Source organism: Cygnus olor, chromosome 2, assembly GCF_009769625.2.
Source record: "Cygnus olor isolate bCygOlo1 chromosome 2, bCygOlo1.pri.v2, whole genome shotgun sequence".
Taxonomy (NCBI): Eukaryota; Metazoa; Chordata; class Aves; order Anseriformes; family Anatidae; genus Cygnus; species Cygnus olor.
Window position 1 is genome coordinate 138,018,856 of NC_049170.1, and position 17,033 is coordinate 138,035,888.

Sequence of the window (17,033 nt, forward strand, 5' to 3'; positions counted from 1 at the left end):
AAGATAAACATTTCTCACTCTGCCTGCGCTCCAAACTGACAAAGCTACAGAACTACACAGATGTGCCCCTATAACCTTCCCAAAGTCCTACTCAGCCCAAAAAAGGCAACTAAGATGTCAGGGTACTTTTATGCTAGAAGGTGCCAGTAACTATTATCACCTGTTCCTTTGATCCATAGACAGTTACAGAAATGACTGAGAATGGATGCCAACCAGATGCTATGCGCTTTTTCTTCCACCATTTTTCTTTCTTGGTGCCGACTGATGCAGAGAATGAATGCTCCCTGAACTTCTGGGTTCTTTTTAGAGCACCTGCATTATTCAACAACTGTTAGATGACATCCTCACAGGAAAATATAATGGGTCTCCCATTTCAGCCACAAATACTGTATATTTAAAATATCTTCCAAGGATGTTAATTATTTTGCTGTCTACGCAAAGGTTTCCTGTTAGTTCTTAGTGTGTAGATAATCCCCAAAAGCTACGCTGTGATATATTGTATTACTATTGCACTGGAAAATTGCATACCTGAACTAATAGGAATCTTCGTATAGCTAGAGCTGGCCCTGAATATATTTTATTCAATGATCCACATTTCAGTAAGCACAAGTACCACTATACAATGATAGTATAACATGTCAGCCCATGACTTTAGAAGTATTCACAGACATAACTGTTGATCTCCAAAAAAAATGATTCCCTTACATAACATTTACCAGTTTATAACACTATAATCTACAGCCATGCTGAATTTTTAACAGGTTTCTTTGCATTCTTAAGTAACAGCATGTCCTTCAACTACTTCTGAGGATTCAGGTATGAGAACTGAAGTTCTTTGGGGTTTTAGTGCTGCTGAAGTCAGCAGTACAGCTAGCATAGTTAAATTGGCACTCTTTCACATTGTCACATTTGTTCTTTATTTTTCAGTCAGGATGAATGAAAATGTATTCTCAAGTTAGTCACAGTAGCAAGAAAGGACACAGTAAGACTGAATACAAGTTGAAAAATGAAAATGAAAAACTGAAGAGTAAAACACACAAAAAAATTGTCAGCAGGAATATTTATTGAACTCCATGACAGCATCACAAAGCAAACACTAGGAACATTTTCTGCTTGATTTCATTTTTTTCAAGCAGACTAGACAGTGTTAAAACAAAAAAAAAATCCTTGATTAAACATCTACTATAAATAAAGAAGCAGTGTGAACTTCACAATTGTTTATCTTCATTGCTTTAGATCAGCACAACTGGAACACACAACCTCCTGCGAAAGCGCTACCAGAGAAACAGTAAGAGTGAATCTTTCGCAGGTATCAGACCCCTGAAGTACACTTCTCAGATTTTGATCAACATTTTAGAATAAAAGAAAACACACCCACATACACACGATTCATCCCATGTGAAACAACTTTAACGAAATACTAAGAAACTGTTCAGTCAACTGAAATGCCGTTCATTTACAGCTTGTCAGTGCTTTAATACAAGAACTAATCAAATGAACTTGAGACATGCTTGGAAATGCAAGAAGCTGCCGAACCAAAGATGAATATTCTAATTTTGCTGCAACACCAGGTTGTAATTTCCCTCTATTTTCACAATCCTATCCAGAAATTAAGTTAAGCAATAGCAATTCCTTCCACTTTCAGTTTTGAAAGTGCTGGTACACATCTGCATCTCCCTTCCAAAAACAAAACCAAGAACCAAAACCGCTTACAATCCCTCTGCAAGCCAGCAGGATGACTCAACAGAAATGAAAAAATGATTAGTCAGCAAGATGATCCGCACCTGAGTTACTCATAACTAGCTTTAATTATTTAACAAATAGAACCACTTCCCTATTCGTGCTTCACTCCAGTCTCATAAAACCTGGGCGTGGAGCCCAAGGGCACAGTTACACATGCACTCACTTAAGCTGCAGTGCCAAGCTCCAGTCCCTCCTTTCGCTGAAGCCTACAGCAGTAATTCCTACTGTCAGCCCTTCCACTAAATGACTGTAACTGACCCTAGTTAAAAATAAACCTGCCTGCCAAATTATTTTTCCAACAAATCAGTCCCACAATTCAATTAACAGCACAGTCAGTTAACAGGGATGTAGCAGAGGTAGGAGCTGCTCCTTCCAAATAAGTACATGCTACTACACCCAGAGATTTTCAGGGACTTATATGAGCCTTTCCCTATGCAAGCAGAGCATGAACTTGATGGTGGGACTAACTCCATGCTCCACAGTCATCGGTGACCGCCTCCACAGCGCATTATGCATTCCTTGCCTGCCATTTCTCTCCGAGATCTTGCACAGTGATTCTATTCAGTGGCATGCCGTTCAAAGCCTTTATTTGTGCTGCTTCTTCATGCTGGCTGCTGCGCTGCTTCAAACGACGTATGCCATGAGAACTAAAAACCCTGTTGTGCACAGCTCAAGCACGGCAGCCTTCCTGACATTGCTCTGTCCCTGAGGGAGGGAAACTGCCTACCTGCTCTGCAATCAAGCAAGATGGGACTCCAAAGTCAAGTGTACAGTAAACTGAACTATGGTCAGAAGGATATCTGGAGAAAGAGGCAGCCCAGAGTGCACGAGCCAGTAGTTTTCTGGTTAAGTACAATAAAACATTATCTGAAGACTCACACTACATGCGATCCAAGTTCTAGCTATTAACAAATTCAGTTAAAGAGTTTATGATATGCTGAATGTAACACTTTCTGCTGGAGCTTTGCCAAATCTACCCCAGTTCAGAAACAGCGTCCTTAGTCTCTGATGACTCCCATGCAATCATGAATACGCATATTAAAAAAACACCACCACCAACAAAAAACAGAGCACTGACAAACATACAGTGAGATTACGTAACTCGCTGCCTGCTTTCCTCTAGAAAGAAGTATTATGAGGAACTGATTAAAAGTCTCTGAAGGGACAGTCTCTCTTCAATACTAAGCGTTCTAAGGAAGTGAAGCCCTGCTTGCAGTTCTTGAAATACTAGTGGGTAAACCACATGGAGATCTCGGGGTCACCTCTAGATGGAGAGGTGCTTTTACAGCCGCATGGCAAAATCCAGCTCTCAAAAGGAGAGGTTATCACAACACCTGTATCAAAAGGTTGAGTATCAAGAGGTTGACAAAGAAGCTAAGGATCAAGAAACCAGCAAGCGACAAGAGAGTGTACTGCAGCCTGCTATACCACGTTGGTTGCACAGTGCCTGTATTATCCTCCTGAATGACTTTCGACTTGCAGTCCGCCCATAATAGTCCTTGTCGCAACAAACAACTTATCTACTAACACCCAGAACTCCCTAGTTCCAGCAGTAGTTTGAAGAGATAGAACTTGTGCCATTAATAACTAGCACCCAATACAATTAAAACTAACAAAGCTATTTAATATTTTAATACTAGGAATACATTACAGTCAGGGTTACTATCCTGGTCCAGATGTATGGTTCTCATGCTGTACTATTGCTAGATTGAGCCATATGGGATTTATGTTTCCTGTTAAAACAGTTGATTTGATTCTGAGGCTTTAAGCATACAGCACCATTCTCCTTCAGAGCATAGCACGCTCTGTACATTGCACCTTAGTGCAATTTCACAGTTGTCATCTTTCTGCTTCACTTCTGATTTCCAGTTGTGTCCAGATCCTCATTTATCTCCTTGGTATCTTTGGCTAGCTCTGGTTCTGTACGCTGTGTCCCTCTGATAGCTGGTGCTACCCTCTAAACATGAGTCACCCATGAAGCAGCTTCAAATCCATCATCATCAAAACCACACACAAGTTACACATTTAAAAGTACAAGAAAGAAAAAGGCAAATAACTCCATAGCCTACATAAAAGCATCAAATAACAAAGGCAATCATTAAAGTGGAAATTTGGGACAAATCAGATCACAGAAGACTCAGGTGTTTCACATCTATTCGGAGGCCAGCTAATCTACATATTTCTGTTTAACTGGCTATGGATGTCACACATGGGAGACTGACAGGTGCCTTTATACAGCCTATCACACACTACCTAATCCATGCAGCTGTTGAGACAACTCATCTAACCAGGTTCTCTGCTCACAGTCAGTCACTCTTCTTCCTGAGGGCCCCTTAGAAAGCTCAATTGCTTTAACTGCCTATGTCCTTTCCCAGCTGCTCTTTTTACACTAAGTAATACATGCACATTAAGCCTGATGCTTCCAGGAAGTATCACATCACTGCATCTGAACAGACTGATTAGATCAAGCACACTGGGTTGGTCCCTTTTCACGGCAAATAAAGGGCCCATGGGATAATCATTCCTTCCCCAGAAGAAGCTATGAAGCTCGGACATCACCAATCTCCTCATATCACATACCACTCTTCTTCATTTATGTGAAAATAAGGCTGGACTAACAAAGATGCTGAGATGGGGGACACAAGCAAATAAGCATGGGAAAATTGAGACACCTTTTCTGCCTGCAATAGTTCATAAATTACTCTTCAAGTAAGGCAAAAAGCTTCAGAGAAAAAAAAGTTATGGTTGCAGCTCTAGACTGAAGCCAATATTAAATTCTGGTTCCTACTCTGACTGTTACGAACTTTAACGACATTACAGTTTCCCAAAGCCAATAACTATCTGAGTTTCACTTTCAGAGCAATTGCCTCTGAGAGTTCTTTTATAAGCAGTTCTGCACACTCTATGTGAGGACAGTACTCTTCAAACAAATTCACAGCCTATGTCTTGAGTGAGATACCACATCGTGACATTTAAATTACTTATGCTGACATGGTGTGGTCGAAAACTAAGTAATTGCTCAAACTAAGGTATATAACCCCTTTTTTCCTCCTATATTATAGCTAAGAGGACAGCTCAATATTATGGTATTGAAGGGAAAAAAGAACTCACTACTAAAGGAGAATTACCAATTTTACAGATGTAAAACTTGGGCACAGGATCATATGATAAAGGAAGGGAAGCAGCAAGTATTATGCATCCTACTAGACCTAAGTCATTCTGCACATAAAATCACATGGGAATTGTGCAATAGACATACTGCCTATCCACAGAAATAGCGCTGCACAGGTGACAGCAAGCTTTTCAGATTCAAGTTTTTGACTATGTAATCCCAGTAGCACGACCTCTGTAATGTGTCTTGAATATAACATGCAACAGATCCCATTTTCTTAAATTAGCATTTTTGAACCTGGATAGCTCAAGACAGCACTAGGAAACCTGCAGCACGTAGAATTCCAGTTCTACCTGTAGTTTGAAAAACAGTAGAACCCAGTAGCAACAAAGTTATCTAATCAACATCTAATGGCTAGTATGGAAAGCTATTTCAGGAAATCTCACGCATCTCCCATGGTCACATGCTCAACATCAGCTGGCTGTAATTAGCAGACAGCAAGATCAAAAACTGATTAGAACACGGAAGCTGGACTCAGTAGGCCTTGTTCTCCACTACCAAGTTTCAGCTTGCTGAAGGACAGCTATGACGTACTCAACAAGTTTAGGAGATACTGATGACAGACTTGGAACTATTGCAGAACAGCACAAAGCCTCTTCAGCACTGTACAAAGTACAGACAACATGGGAAAATGGATTTTAACTATGATTCAGTATCACAATGTCACACAGAATCACCGAATGGTTGAGGTAGGAAGGGACCTCTGGAGATCATCTGGTCCGACCCCCTGCTAAGGAGGACCACCTAGAACACATTGCGCAGGGTGGCATCCAGACAGGTTTTGAGTATTTCCAGAGAAGGAGGCTCAACAACCTCTCTGGGCAACCTGTTCCAGTGCTCTGTCACCCTCACAGTAAAGAAATGTTTCCTCGTATTCAGCCAGAATTCCCTGTGTTTCACTTAGTGCCCATTGCCTCTTGTCCTTTTGCTAGGCACCACTGAAAATAGTCTGGCCCTATCTTCTTGACACCCTCCCCTCAGATATTTGTACACATTGATAAGATTTCCCTTCAGTCTTCTCTTCTCCAAGCTCAACAGGCCCAACTCTCTCAGCCTGTCCTCATACGACAGGTGCTCCAGGCCCCTGATCTTCTTCATAGCCCTCCTCTGGACTCACTCCGGCAGCTCCATGTCCCTCTTGTACTGGGGGCCCTAAACTGGACACAGTACTCCAGATGAGGCCTCACCAGGACTGAGCAGAGGAGAAGGATCACCTCCCTAATGTATTTTGTTGTGCATTTGTCCTGATTACACACAGCTGTAATCAGCACCTATTTAGTGTGGTTCTTCAAAGTCATGTTCTGACAAAGCACTGCAGTTAGGGTCAAGAAGCCCACTGGAAGCCCTAGACAGAGGCCTCTTAAAAGAGTATCACCACACGTCTTTCAAGCAGGAATCACTTACTTGAGCTGTCACTGCTTAAAAGATCTTTACAGTGATATAAAACATACTTGCAAACAGATCACTTTGCTCACACACTACACACCTGTTCACAGCACCACCCTCTGCTGCTCGCCCCCACCAACCCTGTCAATGCTATCAAGAGAAGCCTCAAGTCACCTGCTTGAAGTGGACAAGGGGCAGTGTGATGGTTTTCTTGATCCTGCCAGAGCAGGGGAAGGCCTGAGCAGAAGCAGGTACATCTGCAGATCACCACCCTTCAGCATGCCTGGTAACACCAGCAGAGCACTAGGGTTTTATCACCACAGGATCCTCAGAGGAATTAGAATTGCTGGGGAAAAAGAGGATCTACCTCACAAAACAGGCCAACGTTATCTTTGCTAAAAAGCTTGCTAACCTAGTGCACAGCTGCAGAGCCAAAGTGTTGCTGGAATTAGAGACATGATGGGGTAACTCACACAACCAGCTTGGTGTGAAAGATGGGTACAGGCACCTCATGCAATATAAACGGGACTGGGCAGGGGAGGGTTGAGCTCTACACAGACACACAGTTTAAAGGCATGTAGCTCTGCTGTGGGAGACCCGAGAGCTTGCAAGTCAAAAAAAAACAGAAGGGTAACCCAAAAGGTGAATGTCATCGTGCCATTTGCAACAAACCACACAAAGAGACAAAGATGAAGCCATCCACAGCCCTGGAAGAAGCACCCCTAATTACAGGCTATTGTTCTGATGAGGGGGAATTTCAACCACCTCAATACTTGTTGGTAGGGCAACATAGTAGAGTACAAAAAATTCCAGGAGCGGACAGTAGTAATTGTCACAGGAGGTGCTGTACAGGCCCACAGCGGGAGGTGTTCCACTGGCTCAGCTACTCATAAGCAAGGATAACTCACCAGGCACATCAGCATCTGCAGCAGCTTTGGCAGTGATGATGAGATGGTGAACGTTATGATACAGAGGCAAGTGACAGAAGCAAGTAGCAAAACCAGATTTCTAGATAGCAAACCTTGGCTTGCTAAAGAAATCAGTAGGTGGGATCCCAGCACATGTTGCCCTGAAGGGTACTGGAACCTTGGAGAGCTGGTTGAACATCAAGGGCAACCTCCTCAAAGAACAAAAACAGTCCATCCTGATGGGCAAGACAGTGAGCAAGTATAGCAGGAGGTTATTTTGATTGAACAGTGAACTTCTGACTGAACTGAAGTACAAAAACCACAGTGTATAAGAGACAGCAGCAGTAACAGATTACAAAACACAAATAAAGAAGCACTGCCTGGGTAATAAGGAGCTGCATTAGGAAGGCCATGCTTAGGCTGGGTTTGAAAGTGGACAGCAATATAGGATAACAAGAGCAGCTTCTGTTGATCTATATGCAGCAAAAAAGATCAAGACAAATTCTGGCCTTCTGCCAAATGAGGTGGTCAATCTGTTAGCAAAGATGCAAAAAAGTTACTATCCATCTTTTTTGTCTCCATCTTTATTAGGGTTTCCTCTGGATCTCAGTCCTCTCTGCCTAGCAGCATGTTGGAATGAGTAAGAAATGAGTCAGGAAGCACTTCTGTGCTGTGCAGGTGACGGAGCCCTGGCACAGGCTGCCCAAAGGCTGTGGGGTCTCCTCCTTGGAGACCTTCAGAAGCTGCCTGGACATGGTGCTGGGCACCCTGCTCTGGGTGTCCCTGCTTGGGCACGAGTGGCCTCCAGAGGGCCCTGCCAGCCTCAGCCATCCTGGCAGCCTGTAATTACTGCAGTAAACTGGACAAACGCAAGCCCATGGGAACAGATGAGATGCATTCAGAGGTGCTGAGGTACTGGCTAGTGCTAACCTAAAGCTACTTTTTGTCATCTTTAAGAAGTTGGAACAACTAGGGGACATCCCTTAAAACACCATATTCACAAAGCACAAGAAGGATGATGCAAGTAATTACAGGCTGGTCAGTTTGTCCTCACTCCCGGGGATATTATGGAGCCAATCCTTGCAGAAGCTATTTTCTACACACAGAAGGGGTAAGAAGGTGATTAGAAACAACCAGCACAAATTTACCTGAGAGATGTCACGCCAAATTAACCTGGTCACCTTCTCAGAAGGATGAAAAGAGAACCGTGGATATCATTTACTTTGACTTTAGGAAGGCTGTTGAAAATCTCTCCTATATTTTTTTCAGCCAAACTGGGGACTCGGAGCAGATGAGGATGAACAACTGGTTCAACTACTGGGCACAGTGGTGGTTCAAAGTGTAACTAACAACCAGCTATAAGTGCTATTTCTTAGGGGTTGGTTATAGGGTAAATACTTCAACATCCTCATCAACAACATGGACAGCAAGCTAGGACATACCCTCACATAAAGCTTGTGGGCAACACAAAACAGGAGAAGTTATCACTACACTAAAAGGCAGGGCTGTCACTCAGATGAACCTCAACAAGCTGGAGGAAGTAGATTAGCAGCAAACTCATGAAGTTCAACCAAGGCCAAATTCCTACACCTGGGACACACGAACCCCATACCATGCAACAGTGTGGGCTGCTAATCAATGGGGCAGGTAGCATCACTGCAGGAAAGGTTTGGGGTGGGGAAGATCCCAAGACAAGCTGAACATGAGTCAGCAATACACCCAAGCAGCAGTGAAGGCTCACCATATATCAGTCGTCACTAGGAAAGCAGTCAGCAAGTTAAGACATAAATATTCCCCTTTATTCAGCACTTATAAAGCCAGATCTGGAACATCATGCCCGGTTGCAGGCTACTGTAAAGAAACACTGAAAAACTGGAGGACGATTAGCAGTGGACCACTAAGTGCTCGCGCTCTAGCGCCAGAGTTGAAGAGGATATTTCAATGCCATTTCTAACTACCTAACGTGAGGATTTAAAAGAAAAACAAAACACCATACTACAACACAACCCACACACAGAAGAGGCAGACACTCCTCAGAATTATAAAGAAAAAGCAGAATAGGCAGCAGTCACAAGGTGCCACAAAGAAACTTCCAGTTAGATCCAAGAAGAAATAAATCCAGAGAGAGAGAGAGAAACTGTTGAACCTCCACCTTCACAGATTTTTCAGAACTCAGATAGACAGTGTCCTGATCATTCTAATCAAACTTCAAAGTTTACTTTCCTTGAAGCAAGAGATTGGATTCAATGACTTCCAGAAGTCCCTTCCAAATTACTATTTGTTTCAAATCAGTGGCACACTGTTCTCCTCCTTTGTCACCGTCTTCAAAACATCCAGAGGATGCTACACAACCAGTCTTCATTCCAAAATTTCTCATTTTCTGAATACTTTTTTGCAGTCATATTTACATATAGTATATGAATAGTTACTTTGGAAACAGATGAATAACAGTAGCTCTAACTTGTTCTTCTTTTGTACCAATTAACCAATATATAATATTCATCTCACTTCTGGCACACACGTAACAAACACTTGTTTTCGAAGAGATGAACACTAATTTTCTGCTATGAACAAGTTTCCAAGCAGGTTGATACTGTTTTATTGCAATGTCACAAGAAAGGTCTATCAGTTTGAGATTCAGACAACAACCCATTTCTGAAGGAACTTAAAATGCTACTCTAAAGATCTAAGCAAGAATAATTTCTAAAATCAGGATAATGCCACCCAGAAGTTATGTAACAGCCACTTGATCAGAGCCATAAATAGGATTTTGCTACACAAGCTCTTCACAGGCTGTGTGCCACACTGCAGAAGCTACTGTAGACTATCTTGGTTTATAAGGTTAAACACTGAATGGGGTAACCAAGACATCTAGGATCAACCCCTTTCTACCCATCTCTAGAGAGGCATGCTACAACCAACTCAATTTGGTCTCCAAAAGAGATGGGATTAGGATGACCCAATTAATTATGATCAACGAATGAGCAAGGGCATCCCCAGTTATCAGCAGAGAGGCAGGGTTGCTGATGTGTCAATATCCTCCCCACCACCACCACCCCAGCATGTTCACAGCAGCAAGCAGGACAAAGTATTGCTTCACACTGTAATTATCTCATCCCATTGCAAGCTGCCACTGAGAAGACAGTCCCATTCCTTCCTTTCCCTCCCTTTCCCCATTACTGGTTTTTAATGCCTCTCTTGCATCAGATTTAGCCACTTTGCTGCCACAGCGAGTCTCAAGTTGGCTCACAGGAGTGAAGGCACAGACTAGAAAGGAAGAAGTTCCCCCATCAGACCTTCAAGCTTGTCCAAGATCATCCCGTAACCACCCAATCGCTACATCTGAGACATGGAAATGGCACGAACACAGCAGCCAGGTTGGAGCATAACAGGGGAACTGCCCTTTTGGCAACAACCCACAGCCTGACATATCAGATAAATGCATCGCCCAAGTCAACCACAGACAAAAGCAGACAAAATGAGATACACAGCTCTGATGCCTTGGACTGGTAAATGCCACACCTCAGATGAGCTAGCAGGCATCATAAGCTTGCTCCAGCGCTGCTCATCTGCCTGACACTAAAAAACAGGCCAAATTCTAGGGGTTGTCTTCACTTTTGAAGTAGTGGCTTGGGCTTCTCAGAGGAGGTGATGCTCCTGTCAAGTTGAACACCTCTGAATACAAACAGGCCATCAGTCACCAGTCAGAGCTTAGCTTTGGAGTCTGCTTTCCTCATTTTTTATCCCATAAAGCAAAGCACAGTACTGTTCACTTTCTAGTAAAAGAACGGAACTGTTGAAGTAGAGAAAACACAGCTACAGAAAAGGAAGGCCTTACTTCAGGTTCTTATTTCATCTCTCTTCCTCAGTTTCTTTTTCCTTAGACAAGGAGAAATGGGAAAACTTTTTTGGCCCAGCCACAATCTTCATTCAACAACTCAAGAAAATTAAACAACCAACAACTCCTGGTGTTGGGGCTATTCAGTACACATTCTGACAGAGTAAGAATCAATTCCCTCCTCACTTCCAAGTGAAGACACTTCTATCTACTTGTGAAAAAATAGAAGTACAGTGAAACCACTACTTTCCATTAAAAAAAAAAACCACATAAATAGAGGTAAGCAATAGAAAGCTGAAATACTTCAACCAGCCTCATTCAACTAAGTCACAAGCTTTCCTTTGCAGAGTAGTCCAGGTAATCAGATCAGTGTTTCACAAGTTCTCCTGTTGTTTCTCAGTCATTAAAAAAATTCATTTTTATAAATTATAGCAACAACTAAGGGAATGTGCACTAACTTCAGGTTACTAAGGTTAACTCTTTCATGTAGAGTTTCAATATCAACAGTTAATTTTAGTAGACTAGTAATTAAACTGTACAGAGCTTTATTAAACTATTCAGAGCTCTTTCAGACAGCCTAGAATTATATCCAGGGAATACAAATGGAATTGAAAAGAGAAGACTAATTTCAAAAGAGCACATTCTTAAAATAAGGTAATTTAAGAAAATTAGAGCAATTACTTCTGTTTCACTAACTAGGCCCCACAGGAAACAACCTTTTTTCATTTTTTAAGTTTAATCTGTAGAAGGATAGATACTTTTAAAAAATATACAAATTGCAAAAGTCAAATTCTTGTTCTTCCTTTATACAGTGTCCGATGCAGACCACCACCACGCATGCTTGCCAGGGAAGACTTGGAACCACATCACATTGTCTGTTCTTATGACCGAAGAATATTTTCCACAAGCTTACCATACAAGCGGGTTGTAAAGACATATGCAAATTCAAGCTCATTTTGGGGTTTTAAATCCAGTGCATAGACACAATAACAATTGTCAGTCTGAACTGTCTCATGCAGACAGAACACTGAATAGTTTCCATATTTAACAATAAAACAAAGGAGACTGAATGGCAACCCTCACCAGTATCTACAAATTAAGTACTCAGTAACATTCAACTTGCAGAATCTCAGAGTCATATGATGCAGGAAGATGTTAAAATTATGAAACATTTTGGGGGGTAGAGCAAAAGAATTCAAACAAATTCAAAGCCCCTGACTAACTCTTCCAAAATTTGTGAGACATAGGCACACAAAATGAAACAAAGAGGATTTTGCTTGGCTTTTTTTTTTTTTTTTTTTTTAATTATTATACGCACCACAACACCTCCTATTCAATGGGAGAATAACAGTTCTATGTAGCCTGGTAGTCTACCTTCATCAGCGGCCTATAGCAGGCAACTAGGGAAGAACGTAAGAACGCCAAGTAAACAGTCATAGCTCTCTGCTTCACCTTCTCATAAGCAATCTATAGAATATTGGATATCCTGCTCCAGATATTGAATATTTGCATTCAGCTGCAGTTATTTTTTCTTGGTCTGGTTCAATTCCTTCTGAAAACAAACTTAAAATCTATAGGATCTTCTATAACTATACAGCGGACACATGGAAAAGAATTTCCACAAGGGTAGAAAACATACTTTTGCTTTCAATCTAATACAAGTGATAACTTAAAAAAAAAAAAAAAAAGGCACAAAACCACATCTTACTGACTTCATGCCACTCATGCTTCTCTAAACCTTCCACTTTGTCTCCCCCCGTTACCCCTGTTCCACACAACTATCCTAATATATTTAGTACATCCTTATTGGCAAGAATTCCTTACTTCTGATCGTTCCTGTCAATATTCTTTTCTGTGATGTCCTTGACACTATTTTCCTCTTTGGCAACTCCTTTACTTATGTAATTACTTCTTAATATTAAGCTGAAGCGCTCTTGAACCTGTGTAAGAGATTTTGCCACCAGCAAACCACATACATGTCTTCACATTTACTTAAACTTACTCTCTCAGTTACACACACTCAGTTTCACATAGCCTCTCAAGTTTTTCATTGTGTTTCCAGTAGTAAAAACAGTATCTCATCAGTATTTCTACCCTCTTTCCTAAAGAGGATAGACTCACGTTGATTTCCCACAATGACTGCTTCCCTGCTCCCTCCTTTCTATCTTTAAAAGAGTTATCCACCTGTGACAGAACTTTCTATCTACTCCACTACAGGTGTATTTATTGAAGAGCCTCTGGTGTGGAAGTCTGTCCAAAACCCTTTCGATACCAAGCACATCCACACCAGCCAGCATTATTCACATGCCCAATAACTCCTTTACAAAATTCTGCTAGCCAAGCACACCATGGCTTGCTTTTACAGAAGGTATGCTGACTCTTCCCTCATTACATGTATCCATCTACTTATTGATTTTATTTCTTAGAATAGAATTTATGCTATTTAATCACATCAATCTTCCTGCAATTAATCTTCATTAATGATCTGGATGATGGGGTAGAGCACCGTCAGCAAGTTTGCAGAGGACACAAAGCTGGGAGGAAATGGCTGATACACCCGAAGGCCATGCTGCCACCCAGAGGGACCTGGGCAGGCTGGAGAAATGGGCTGACATGAACTTCATCACATTCAAAAGGGAGAAGGGCAAAGTCCTGCACCTGGGCAGGAACAACCCCAGGCACCAGCACAGGCTGGGGGCCTCCCAGCTGGAAAGCAGCTCTGCAGAAATAGACCCGGGGGTCCTGGTGGGCACCAAGTTGACCATGAGTCAGTGATGTGCCTTTGCTACTAAGCCTTCTAACGATGTTCTTGGCTGCAAAGTATCACCAGCAGGTAAAGGGAGGTGATCCTTCCCCTCCGCTCAGTAGTGGTGAGGCTACACCTGGAACACTGTGTCCAGTTCTGGGCTCTCCAGTACAAGAGAGGCCTGGACATACTTTTAAGAGTCCAGCAGGTGGCCAGCAAGATGATCAAGGGACCAAAGCATCTCTCCTATAAAGGCTGAAAGGCTGCTGGGACTGTTCAACCTAAAGAAGAGGCTCAGAGGAGATGTCATCAACATGTATAAATACCTGAAGGGAGGGTGCAGAGAGGACAGAGCCAGGCTGCGTTCAGTGGTGCCCCAGTGCCTGGGCAGAAGGCCCTGGGCACAAACCGGCCCCCAGGAGGCTCCCCCTGAGCACCAGGAGCACTTCTGTGCTGTGCGGGTGACCAAGCACTGGCACAGGCTGCCCAGAGAGACTATGGAATTTCCAGCCCTGGAGATATTCAAAAGCTGGGCCCTGCTTGAGCAGGGGAGTTGGACAAAATAACCTCCAGAGGTCCCTGTCAAACTCAGCCATTCTGCGATTCTCCTAACCCTTGTATAATATAAAACTGTAAGGACATCAGTTCCAAAGGATGCAGGAACTTGACCCATGCAATCTGATGTCACATTTGGCTTTTCTCCAGTCATCAGTTTATCACAGCACCCTGAGGCATGCGACCTTTTCCACAGGGGTTCCCCCTACAGTGGATATCATTCTACTTCTTAATAAGTCTAACCCCACCTTCCCTTACCTTTTTTTTAAGCCTCTTTTTCCTCCCTCTCCCCACTCACGTGTGGTACAAGTATTTCAGAGTACCATGACAAAGCATAGAAAGCTAGCAAGCGGAGTACCATCTCATAGTACTTGTTAGTCAAATGTTTATCTTATATTACAGGCCACCACTGGAGACAGTGTCCTCAAAGGATCAAAAGATTGTTGGATATCTACAATAAAGTCTTCACTTAAGCAGTTTCTGTGAAGAAAATAACAAAGCCTGTTTCCTACAGGTTTGCATCTTCCCCTACTTTACTGCTAGTATCACCACTCTGCAACTCCTCCCTACAAATCTCCCTTTCAGTTCCCTCTCACATTCCCTAATTGGCATCCCTTTCCCTTCTCAGCCCTTGAATAATACCAATTACTTTACACGCTCCTTAATTACTGAGTGGAAGCAAGACAACTCGGTGCCTGCTTTCGAGTCATGCATATACTAAATGGCCTGCTAATAGGCCATCAGGTGGAAGAAGCCACACAATTCTGCATTTCACAAAGTAGTAATTTTTAAGAAACTTACAGGAACTTTCCATTTCAAGATGCATGTTCCACTTCTCATGATTACACCAGCAAAGAATGGATAAATACTTAACAACAATACAGAGCAACTGCACAGCCAATGCAAAAGTCAGTCCCATCACATCATCCAAGGTCTCATCTTGTAACTCTGACAGCTTCTAGTCTTAATTCATGGTTTATTTTAATACATGCTATGTACATTTCTGGAAGAAAACTCACCGTTTTGTTACGAAGTCTAATTATGTCCGAAACAGAGCCAGCTCCACAGTATTCCATAACAATCCACAGATCAGTGTTCTTAAAATAGCTGCCGTAATACTTGACAACATAGGGACTGGATGGGGAGAAAAAGAATTAAATAAATAGATGAACTCTTAAGCGGGGGGGAGAGAAAATCAGTACAAGTGGCGTTAAAAAAAAATAAACAGTTTGACAGACATTAACACAACCAAAGAGCAAATTTAACCAAATACATTTTAAAACTGTAGTTAGCATAACCAATGCTTTGCTGAAACAGTAAGGTTCAGCTGATTAAGAAAATGATAAAAGACACTGTACATATCACAAGCTTCCAGTGATCTTCATATAGAGACACAGTTTTCCCAAACATTAGTCTTCTGATACAAAGCTTGGTTTTCTCCTTTCTCTAAGGCCTTTTTTTTTTTTTTTTTTAAACTCTTCTCAAAAAGTTACTGGATGTTTTCCTTCTTTCACTACTGTCTTAAAAAAAGAAAGTCATCTTGTTTTCTTCCCTTAGTACTGAGCAAAAAAAAAAACACGGAGACTCCCAAATGTTTGTGTTTTTTCAGGCATGAACTTACTAAGTGCAGATCTATACTTAATGGAAACAGAATTTAGTGCTGGTTTGAACAGGACTTATGGATTCACAAAAGCATTTTCATATTGAAGCGTCTCAAGTTTATGACAGTACTATATCCTCACACAACACATTCATTTCATGCTCACCAGTTTGTCACATGAGGCATGCTGCCTCTGAGGCACATGCAAAGGAAAGGCATAAACAGACGTGGTAAAGATGTAACAAGGATCGTCCTCCAGAAAAGTGATTAGATGCTATATTTATTGGAAAAAAAAAAAGTTGAAGGATTTTTCCCAGGAACTTAAGCAAAGGAGGTTACAGTTATGCCATCAGTCTCCTACAAAGACAGCAAATAAGATACTGAGATCTCAGTGGTTTCTGGTCAGAACACCCATGGCATCAGGTAGAACTAAACAGTTTCACTTTGGATCATGGAATTATTTTTTTAGGATGGGCATGTCTGACAGCAACTTGTTATTAGAAAACCAGTATTAGAAAAAGAGTTGTTTGACTCCTGCAACTTAATGCTCTCTGTGTATACATTGGTCAAAACCAACAGCAAACTACTTCATTAAAGAGCAACTGTTAATACTATAGGAACTTGCCTTTACAGGAGGCAAGGTGGGCCCATTCCCTCCTGCTCGTTATTTCTAAAAACACAAGTACTACATGCTGATCTCGCCCCTGTGAAACTCCTGATGTGAGGAAAAGTACTATTATTTCTAAAGAAAACCCACTGATTTTTGTGACCATCTCTTGTCAGACTTTCACTACGCTGGTATTCCCAGCAGAAATTGTGTATTCATACAAATCAAGGCAAGATATCAAGTGCTATGCAATCTCAAAACATCACTCACATTTACTTAAGGCTTTGTCCCGTTTAGCTACATGGGACAGTCTTTTCCATATTAACTGCTTGTCTTAGAATATGCATTTTTTCCCCTAGAATAGATACAGCACAATCAGTGTAGCTAGTTCTAGAAGCAGGCATGGGGGAGAAAGAAACAGCGTTAGGATTTGGGCATTTTACTTGAGAGGCTACAACAACAGCGATTTTCTGTAACA

The 17,033-nt window shown here is 41.9% G+C and overlaps 1 protein-coding gene across 1 annotated transcript in view; it reads right to left on the minus strand.

Annotated features, from left to right (window-relative positions):
- Positions 1 to 17,033, minus strand: part of STK3 (serine/threonine kinase 3) — a 141,047-nt gene that overhangs the window by 114,049 nt on the left and 9,965 nt on the right. The window contains exon 4 of the mRNA XM_040548595.1: positions 15,368 to 15,482. Within this exon, the coding sequence (XP_040404529.1) occupies positions 15,368 to 15,482 (115 nt within the window). The remainder of the gene's footprint in view (positions 1 to 15,367; positions 15,483 to 17,033) is intronic.